Source organism: Pararge aegeria, chromosome 14 (genome assembly GCF_905163445.1).
Source record: "Pararge aegeria chromosome 14, ilParAegt1.1, whole genome shotgun sequence".
Lineage (NCBI taxonomy): Eukaryota > Metazoa > Arthropoda > Insecta > Lepidoptera > Nymphalidae > Pararge > Pararge aegeria.
The window spans coordinates 13,357,652-13,369,243 of NC_053193.1; the positions used below are offsets into that span (position 1 = coordinate 13,357,652).

At 32.9% G+C, this 11,592-nt stretch overlaps 1 protein-coding gene across 1 annotated transcript; it reads right to left on the reverse strand.

Moving 5' to 3' along the window:
* Nucleotides 1–4,545: 4,545 nt before the first annotated feature.
* On the reverse strand, nucleotides 4,546–9,614 carry LOC120629476 (glucose dehydrogenase [FAD, quinone]-like). The gene is made up of 4 exons (XM_039898417.1): nucleotides 9,607–9,614; nucleotides 8,022–8,143; nucleotides 7,222–7,355; nucleotides 4,546–6,114 (listed from the first exon to the last, which is right to left on the reverse strand). Exons 1-4 carry the CDS (start codon nucleotides 9,612–9,614, stop codon nucleotides 4,546–4,548), a joined length of 1,833 nt encoding a protein of 610 aa, XP_039754351.1.
* Nucleotides 9,615–11,592: the final 1,978 nt, after the last annotated feature.

The window sequence follows — 11,592 nt, forward strand, 5'->3', positions numbered from 1 at the left end:
TTCTCCGACGGGCGACCGAATCCTCGTATCTATCGTCCGGAGGTCCTTCTCAAGGGGGCAGACGTTGGTAAGTAAGTCCAGCTTAACCTAACCTTTTTTGACTACTGGGCCCCATTTGATGACAAAATTTGTACCAGAGGTTGAACAATTTTGTCAATGGTTATTCTGTGGGCCAAACTGAAGAAGACGCAAAGACAACAGCGCTAAATGCACTTGGAACTTGAAGGATCTCGGGCGCATCAATACACACTGGGTGTAGATTACGTTTAGTCTTTGAAGGCGCACGCATTTTATTATGCGCGAGATCGCCGACTATTTGAGCGAATGAATTACACGTTGTATAGTAATAGCTGACAAACCTAGGTCTTTATGACATTTGGTTAAACGAATAAGGGTAAATATATCATCTACCATACTAAGACTCAGCAAGTTTCGGAAAAGGAAAGAATTAAATAAAGTATAGTTGTTGCTATATACATGTTTAGATCAAAGAATACATTGTTAGATACGGTCTCTTTTATTCAAACTCTAGCAAGGTTTGAAGAACAACAAAAGAAAACCTCAAAGGTCTCTTGTTCACTTTGAGGCATGTAGTAAACGAATTTATTTTGTAAGAACGAGCCGTTTTTGATACTAGTAGTACAAAATAAAAAAATCTCGATTATGAAACATAGATAATGACACTAGATATTCACTGTCTAGCATTTTGTTTGGCTTACCACACATTATTTGCAGTCATTTGTTATAGGCAATAAAAGTACTCGTAGATATTTTAAATTAGACAAAATCTACGGGACGGTCCTTTGCAACTGGCAATGTTTACGTCATTGAAGGTTTCAAATAGTGGGTATTGAGTGGGACTCCAAGAGCAAGAGGAAAAACTGATATTACCATATCAGTTTGTTGCCCAATATGTTGAAAGAAGTTCCATCTCCATGTTGTATATATGTACTTTATATCTATATATGTACTTAGGTATACTTAGTGTATAAATGTACTTAGGTTTAAATGGCCTGTAAAAGTTTTTTTTGGGCCACGGCTTTTAGGGTCGCTAACACTCGTGATCATTTATATCAATTAAAGTCCTGGGCACATTCTTACTCTCGATAGAGTAAAAGACCCACCAGGTACTGTTGCGCCATTTTAACCAGTTTGTAACGAGACTAAGTGTACCAGATTCAGGCATGCGTTACTGCAACCCCTAAATCCGTTTTGCATTGCGTTGTGCCTCGTGGGTGGCTTCGGCCGTGACTAGTTACCGCCCTACCGACAAAGGCATGTCGCCTAACGACGCTGCGTTTTAGCGCAACGTCGCGTCGAAAACGTTTACATTAAACGGGTTATGGGTTCAATATAGCTGTCATACAACTAACAGGTCAGCTAGTTACCATCTTAGACTGTATCTTCACTTAACAGTTAGTGGGCTGACTGGCATTGCTGTAAAGAAAAAATGCACAAAAAATTCCATTGCACGTGTTTCCATTGTTTTAAGAAGAAACAATGGAAACACCTGCTCATATAATCGTTTATTAATAAGGAGTTTATTTTACAATTTATTAAGATATCTTAGTTACTTCATATTGAATTGTTCTCAAGTTTAAAATTACAGGGTTAAATACTTAATTTCTAAATAGACGATTGAAGGTTATTATTGTCTGGTACTTACCGAATTGGCCAGTTGCTTTAGTTGTGGTGATGGTAGAATCTCGAGATTCTTGGTTCTTCGCTCTATCTGAATGTTGTTTGAGGCTGTTTACTCGTGCACCTACTAATTTATCCGGTGGGACTAACTGTTTTAAATATGAGTTCAAAGTCGCTCCAGAGCATGTCACAGCGTTGTATAATTCATCATTAAACTTTGCGTTCACCGTTAAAGCAAGCGATATTTGATTCTTAAAATGCACACAAGTTAGAGGAGGGCCAGGGCTCGAATTCAGCCATCCCGAAAATGAAGCTGGAAAAAGTTTGTGTGATGAACATCAATGTCTTTCAGTGGCTGGGTGTTTATCTGTATATTATAAGTATTTATTTTTTTAATGTGTAGTATATTTAAAAACATATTCTTCAGCTATCTTAGTTCCCATAACACAAGCTACGTTTACTTTGGGGCCTAGATGGCGTTGTTTGTATTGTCTTAGGATATTTATTAATTTTAAAGTTTGTGATTGCAATCGAAAATTAGGAATGCGGCACATAAAATTCCGACTAAGAATTTCGACGATAACGACATAAAACTCTCTCGATTGGCCAAAAAATACTGAACTTCAAAGAGGCGGGTTCGTCTAAAGTAATTCGGTAGCGCCGAAATGAATACATGATGAAACGAGATGTGCCTTTCGGTTTATTTGAATAAAAGCTCTATTTTGTAAAATTACCTGTTACTTTTAAGTTTTAAAGGTTTTTTTTATCCCAGAAAAACAAAACACATATGCAAGAAAGCAAGGCGATTGTTAGTTCAGTTAGGACGTAAAGAATGGACCGACAAACTGACACACTTTCGAACGTATAATACTAGATTACATGAAATCAATAATTCGTTTAAAGGAAATTGCATACAATTATACATTTGGTTTTGACATCTGACGCGATAATAGTATGAAGGAATGAATGAACGAGTGAATACACTTTTATTGTGCACCAGATAAAAATACAGGAAAAATTATAAGTATGTATAATGTATACAATTAGGCGGCTTTTTCGCTACATAGCAATCTCTTCCAGGCAACCAATGGCGTAAAACACGGTTCATACTTGGGTAACCCAAAAATGAAACCGGAACATCCTCAGGAGATGTTGACTTTACAATGAATAATTGTTATCAATTATTCACAATTATTCATTGTAAAGTCAAATATACGATAAAGATATACATATGAAGATAGATAAAGAGTATACGGATTGAAGTTATTATAAATTACACCATACAGATTCTGCTGCTATTCGCGGAGTATAGCAAATTAAGCTTAATTTTAGTGCTTTGCCATTTTTTGCTTGAACAAAAATTAAGGTAAGTCGTCCTATTTATGTAATAGCATGCAAGAGTTAATTACTTGAAATGATGTTTCGCCTAAACATAAGCAAAATAGCAATTAACGCATTTGAAAAATATTAGTGTGGATTACATTTGTGGTCGCATCAATCTTTCTACTGCTTTTCGAGATTTCGAATTCGATAGATTTATTTAAATTTAACAAAACTTTCAAGTTTTGTTTACAAGAGTGTCATAAATTGTTTTGAACACAATACTGAACTACAACAAAGAGTGGGTACTATTTGTTGTAGTTCAGTACCTAGAAATGTACAAAAAAACGGTTACAAATAAGGAAAATCGATTAAGTAGTCCAGGTTTTATAAGAGTATACAATGTATGTGTTCGCTTAGAAGTCTCCATCTAACTAACGCAGCGTCTTCATTAGTGTTAACGAGTTTCTGCACAAAGTCCAGTAAAAAGTTTTAATACTAATAATTTGAAGATAGTTTTACAGTTAAAAATTCAAGTAAAACTTCAGCAGTAACCTAAACATTTTTTGAAAAACACTTCGAAGGAATGTATGTAAAAAAGGGGATGAAAGTACTAAGTTTTTAGGCATTTTTACTCAAATTTAGTTTTTCGATAGTAGGGTATTAATCATCTGAGCTGAATTAGACGCAGTTATTTCTAAATCACGTACACAATCTATTTTATTTTTTTGCATAGATAGATAAAGTAAGAAAAAAATACAATCGAACCACACAGTCTTCAAATTATTTTAACTTAACCAATATAAATTTTGGAACCGGCCCAGGCACTGTACAACTAAGCTAAGGCTCTCATAACAAACTCTCTTAATTAGTTTTATATCATAATCTAGTAGTAGAAAACATGCAGTAGTAGCAGTTATCTATTTTTTACTATGAGACACTAGACACCAGACATGACTTTTTGATTTTTTATCATTAAAATTTAATTTCATATATAGTGTGTTTGTTTACCTAGACCTTGAGGGAATTTCAATTTTAGAAATTTTAATAGTTGAGGTTAAATATGTTTAAAAACAAGATAAATTGATTTAATCTTTGTTAAAATTTTAATTAAGTAAAGGTCAATCGAATTAGTATAATATATATATAAATTAATAATAATTGTATGGTTTTTTCCTGAAATAATTAATACTCATTCTTTTGCTGAATAAATTTGAGATACATAGAAGGTCCGTTTATTCTTAACCAAGGTGCATAAAAAAGAACGTTGATATTTAAGAAATATTTAATACAGGTTCATGTACATGCATAAATTAAAAATAAAATAAAATTTAAACAATAAAAAAAAGTGACAACAATAACCAGATAGTTACATAATAAATCAATAAATCTCACAGTTTTGTCAGATCGTTTTTAAACAGTAGGCAAAATTAAATTAAATATATATTTACTAACTATGTAACTGTTTTATTTTTTGCATTGAAGTGAAACTTAGAGTGTACATACGATGTGCCTGCAGTATGAGTAGATCTTATAACATCTGTGATAAAATTGCCTGTTCTATCCTTTGTACGATCTACTACTTTAGCAAAAAAGATACTCATCCTTTATCATATCAGACGCCATTTCTCCGATCATTATAACGGGTGCATTAGTGTTACCACTAGTTACATACGGCATTATGCTAGCATCAACAACACGTAAACCTTTAACGCCATAAACTTTTAAGAAGTTATTTACAACGGAATCTTTTGGATTTGGACCCATTTTTGCTGTGCCTATTGGGTGAAACACTGTTTGAGTCATATGTATTGAGTAACATTTCCAGTAACGTTCACTTAGGAATTCGTATTTGTTACATTGTTGCAAATTTATTTTAGGTATAAAGCCGTTGATTGATTTAAAGTAGGGTGTATCTAATAAAGTTGTTGCTATTTTAATACTATCCGCTGATGCCTGCAGATCTCTTTCGTCGCTTAAATAGTTAGCAAAAATGTCAGGATAATCATATGGATCTGACGAAATTATAGAAATATTTCCTCTTGAATATGGATGTAAAATATGCAAAGCAATAATATATAAAGCATTATCCGCGTGACATTTTGTTATAGAATCGGCCACATTATCTGTAAAAGCGCTAAAAAACGGCCGAGCTGTAGTTGAGTTCTGTGGAAATAATATAAAGTGGCTTTGAAACTCAGGATAAGTCATGTTTTCATCTCTAGAAAAGAAGGCAGCCATATTTGTCATAGAGCCATGTTGTAAATATCCGGTTTTGTCATGAAAGTATTGTAAAACCTCGAACATTTTCTCATCTTTATTGTCTGGTCCAGGTTTATTCCCACAAATTGGAATAGGAAGATAGGGGTGATCTTGCAAATTTTGACCCACAGGCAAATCAACTTTACATGTTATATTCTGAGACAATAGATGTCTTTGAGGACCAATCCCTGATAACATTAAAAGTTGAGCAGTGTTTATAGCTCCAGCACTAATAATAACTTCAATATCAGCATAAAATGTTTTTTGTTCTCCATTAATATCAACCTCTACACCGTACGCTTGTGCATCATCGTTTATTAATATTTTTGTCACAAAAGCTTTTGTAACAATTTTAAGATTATGTCTATTGTTAGCTGGATTCAAGTAAGCTCTGTCTGTACTTTGTCTTTGTCCATTTGCCGCAGTCGCTCTTGAAAATGAACATAATCCACGTCCTTCAAACTTTGCCGCATTAATATCAGGTACCTGCTTTACTCCAATGTGATCCCAAGAATCTAAAACGTGTTGTATTGTATCTGCATATGTTGAATTAAATGAATTTACCACAAGTGGACCATCGTGACCATACGTATTATATATATCAGGATTTTTGTTAAGTTCCATATCTTGAAAATTTTCTGCCTTTCTAAAATAGGTATTAACATTTTCCGGTGACCAGCTTGGATTTCCTTCGTCATACCAGGACTTAAAGTCGTGATCGTTTCCTCTAACATAGAACATCGCATTTATTGAACTGGAACCACCAAGCATTTTCCCCCGAGGCCATCGAACAGAACCATTTCGTAATCCTTGATGCGTGATACCATCACTTTTTGTAGCATATTGCCAGTCATATTTGCTTCTATATAATGAACGTTCTAGATTTGGTATCTGTAACAAAAATGTTTTTGTAAATGTATTATATTTAATTAAGGATATCCTATTTTGTGTCTTATGAGAAAAGGAAGATTAAAAAATATATCGAACTAATTCAATATATTTTTCAATTCAAGGACACATTTATTTCTATGTAACTAACATATTATTATTTTGTTTCCGTTCATTATTTACGTATATATTTTTTTCTAAAAGGATTCAATCTTTAAGTAGTATTGATAAACACTATTCTTTTGAAATCACATTTTTCGTATTTATATTCATTTTTCAATATGTTTTTCCAGAACAGTTCATTATTATAAGTATTAAACAATTACAGATCCACTACAGGTTTTATTTCGGTGTGAGAATGCCTAGCGTTGATCGATAGACTTAACCCCCTCAGAAAAGGAGGCCGAAGCTGCAACCACTAGAATATCACCGATATTCTGAACCGTTATAACTTGATAAAGTTATCACATTGATACCAAGATCTATTGCCAAAAATAATTGCCAATAATAAAATTAAAAAATGCTCCTTTACCTTTAAAGGCTCCAAATGCTTCTTTATCTTTAAAGGAGCATTTTTTAATTTTTAAGTCACAGTTACTGATTGGTATTTAAAACCTGGAAACGAGAGAATCTTTAGACTAGACCTAGACGCTCTATAAATGGTAAAGAGCCAAATGATAACATAAATAAAACTGATAGATAATACTTGTAGTTAAATTTTATCTGATTTTCCAAACCCATTAAGTATGCCTTAGGAAATAGTAAACGGCACCCTCTAAAGGCGCGATCCGTTTTTTTTTTTATGAAGCTATAATCTTATATCCTTCAACGAGCCATTTTTGTATTTAATATAATTGGAATCTCGGAATCGGCTCCAACGATTTTCATGAAATTTTCCTGGTTTTGGGGGCGATAAATCGATCCGGCTAGGATTAATTTTTAGAAAATGTCATTTTATTTGTGCTCTCCGGTAATAACCGATTTGGTGCAGACGAAGTCGTGTAACTTCGTCTGCACCAAAGCTAGGTCAGCTTGTGATATAATATGTTAGGAATTTATTTAAGGGTCGTAGCTCATAGTTTGTATTTAGTTCCAAGGTTAACTACTTACAACAGATTCGATGGGTGGTTCAGGTCCAGCTTCAAGAAGCAGAACATTCCATTTATTTATTTCGCTAAGTCGATTTGCCACAACACTGCCAGCAGATCCACCTCCCACAATTATGAAATGGAATATGTCCTGATCTGAAAGTACATAAATTATAGACATTACATCAATAATTAAAGACAAGATAGCTAATTTATTATATTTAAGTAACCATCTGAATTATTCTTTATTACTATATCTGATTATTAGTTAAAAGGCTAAGGCTGTGTATGAGAAGGATTCTTAACAGCTAGTTAAATATTGTTTAATAGATCATAGAAACCTTTTTGAATGATTCTTTATTGTAAAGATATGATATATCTCAATATCTGAATGATTAGAAATTTTAAGTATGAATCGCCAAAAAACTTAGGCATCGATTAACAAGTAATATTGTGTTGTAATAATGAATGAATGAATGAATACACTTTTATTGTACACCAAATAAAAAAAGTAGTTACAGAGATATAAATACATATCAAGAGAGGACAATTTGGTGGCCTTATCGCTATGTAGCGATAAGGCCACAAAGCATAGCGACAAGCAATAATGTTAAAAATTTATAAATAAGAACCTCAGTACGTACCAGCTCGCTTTTGATAATATGTGACATTAATCGTTTAAGTCTGATGAACCGAATTTAAGCAGCGTGATAAGTCTACGCGCTAAAACCTTTTTAATCTGAAGATGATGATGTTGCAAGTTCTGAGTTAATCGAAAGAGTTCTTGAAATGTAAGTGAAGTTTAGATGCTTAAATGATTACCAGGTAATGTTTCGTATGGACTCTTTATGTCAGGTACAATACATTGCGCCGCTGTCAGAATATTTATTGCTGACGCAAAAAGTTGCGACGCCGTCCCCGTAGTAGCATAGCATGTTGGTGCACTGGAAATATATATATTTTTTAATACTAATAATTGGCCACCAAGCGGATGGCTGGCGATGGTTTTTATGTCACCATCAGGTTTCAGTTTTATCTTACCTGATGGTAAAATCTAAACTATCGCCTGTTAACAGAGCAACTCTTTGCAGGATATGCGAGGAACACGTCCAAAAAAGTGCCGCCTCGTGTCCATCAACCTGAGCCGTAAGTGTTGTCTCATGTGCCTATAATAACACAGGCATCCATGCTTTTTAGACTGGAACATGCTGCTTGCTACAGAAATAAGTGACGGTAGTTTTTCCTTGGATGAGCACATACATTTCTAAACAAAACTTAATTATATGTAATTAAAACTTAATTGGCATTAATTAATTTGGCCATCCAAAGGGGCAATGCCAGCATCCTAGGAACTGTGCGTCGCTGCGGTGATTTCGAAGACGTTTTAGATTTCATTTAGTTTTACAAAGTTTATTTTAGGTTATAGTTATGTATTAATAAAAATTATATTTTAGAGATAATCATATACTCTTAATAATTCCAGAATTGACTGTTTTTTTTCTGTTTTAATTAGACATGGTTAATATTGTATTAAATCAGGTATTATTAAATGTTTTAGGTTATATTTATAAAACAAATATTTTAATTACTAGCTGACCCGCGCAACTTCGTCTGCACCTAGAAAAAAACCTAGAATCTAATTGCAGCGCTACCTACCAGGTGGGCCTGTTTTATTTCCAAACTATGTTTTTCGCGGCCGTACGGGTTATTCTATACCCGTCGCAACTTCTAAGCGATAGGTTCAATTTGAATATTTTAAAACTGAATTTTCAGGTATATAATGAAACTTAATATTTATATTACTTTATTTCTTTTGCATTAATATAATAAATTAATAAATATATTAGTATTTAGTAGGATGATACGCATGCATTCGATCGTTGTCCCATATGCCTCGCGACTTGCTGTTATCTGTGAAGAGTTATGTCCTTTATCTCCGATAATATTTATCAGATATACATTAAAATTAGACAAAACATGCTTGATAGTATACACTTTCAATTAAAAAAAGAATTAAAAAAATTGGTATTATAATATTGATTAATTACTGCAGTTTAATTATTATAAAATAATGTTGTATTTTTTCATAAACATAATATAGCCTATATATATTCTGGAAAATACTAGAGTGGCCGAACAAAAATATTTGATATAAAAATTAAATTTTTACAAATCGACGAGCTAAGCAAAGTATCATGGCAGTATAAAGTTTTAATTGTATAGTTCTTATACTTTTATCTAAAGTTTTTCTAATGTCCTAAAACTGAAAATTGTTATGTAAGCCAATATAAGTACACAAACATCACAGATAGTGAAACTTGAATTTTTTATCTTGCAATGGAAGATCTGTTTATCATTACAAATAATTAAAAAAATATACATATTACTTTTTTTTTAATTATCTTACCCAGCCATTACTTGCTATGCTGTATCTTCAAGCCTTTTGAATAACTAAACACATTTTTTTCGTTCAGTTCTTATTATAATTTACTCAAAATATACATTGATACTGTAAAATAAACAGATATTGGTACCATATGTGGAATTTCTACATACTCATTACCAATATGCTGGTACCATTTTGTGAATTGATTAATATTCGCTCATTTATTATTTTAAACAACTTATTGGCCTAGGTTTTGCTTGTCTGAAAATAAGAATATACGAACTCTTGTCTGCAATAACACCTGATAAGTGATGATGTGGGCTTAGATTTTTATCATTGTAACAATTTACGGACCTTGGTCAACAAGTTTGTCAACCTAATGGTAGGGAAGTGAAGAATGATCATCATAACTAAGCTTCAGGTGAGATTGCAGTCAAGGGCTTGCAGTGGAAAAAAAAAAGAAAACGTTTTCGTACGTGTTATCTGAATATACGCTTTTCTTTCTCGTTTCTGATACGTACGAACGGTTTCGAACGATCTTCCATCAGCTGTGCTTCCTGTCATATACAACCTGAATGCCTCCAACGCAAGAGTGCATAGGCATTTTCCAGTGCATTCAGCAGGGAAATTACATAAAACGGTAAAAATCCTTCTCATATACCAGTTATATATAAATTTTAGGGTAGGCAGTGCTTTTGTGCATGTATGAAGTGCACGCCACTGGCATTTTCTAGGCAAGCTCGCCCCAACTTAGACCTCATAATCAATCAGGCATGATAGTCGTCTAGAGCAGGCCTAACTTGTAAAAAAAATAATTTTATTGTTACAACGCAACAATATTATTGAAATATGCAGAATATTTTTGAAGACTGTTGTTACTACTTTGAGCTCATCATCCATCAGGCATGATAGTCGCCTAGAGCATGCCTATCTTTTAAAAAAAAGGATTTTTTTGCTAATTGTTATAACACAAAAATATTATTGAAGTATGCAGAATATTGTTGAAGACAGTTGTTACAACTTAAACCTCAACATCCATCAGGCATTCTATTCGTCTAGAGAAGACCTATCGTGTTAAAATAAAACCTTTAATAATTACAAAACAACAATATTATTTAATTATGCAGAATATTGTTGAAGACAATAGTTACAACTAAGAACTCATCACCCAACAGGCATGATATTCGTCTAGAGCAGACCTATCTTGTTAAAAAAAACTTTAATAGTTACAACACAACAATGTTATTGAAATATGCTAAATATTGTTGAAAACACTTGTTTAAACCTAGACCTCATCATCCATCAGGCATGACAGTCGTCTAGAGCAGGCCTATGTTGTAAAAAAATAATAAGAATACTTTAACTGTTACAACGCAAAAATATTATTGAAATATGCAGAATATTGTTCAAGACGGTTGCTGTGGCTTCGTTGTATTTTAACGACTGGCTCATTTGTCAACAATCTTATTTGAGTGTGTTTTAACTATCTATGGTGGTGTAACAATCGCGCTTTTTTTTGTTTAGTTCTATGACTCTGGGTTCAAAAAAAGTTTGAATTTAAATATAAAATATTATATTACGAATGTTAAAATATAAAATGTAAATTTTTGATGTTGGAAAAGAGCAACTGCTGAGTTTCTTGCCGGCTTCTTCTCGGTAGAATCTGCCTTCCGAACCGGTGGTAGAGTCACTACACACGGACAGACTTGACGTTTCAAAAGTGCTTGTATTAGGCCTACTTGAAATAAATGAATTTTGAATTTTGAATTTTTTTTGAATTTTATGGATACAGTGGATAACATTATTAAGTGAGATATTTGTTTAGACAGTTGAGTCAACGACGTGCACGTATTTGCCGATATTTAATATTTGATTTTCAATAATGAATAGCTTAAGACGGCATGCTACTAACATACTCAGGTATAAAATAAACAGATAAAAAAAATGACACTGAATTCGAATTTTGTTTTTGAATCATTATTATTTGAATATCGAATTGAGTTAACT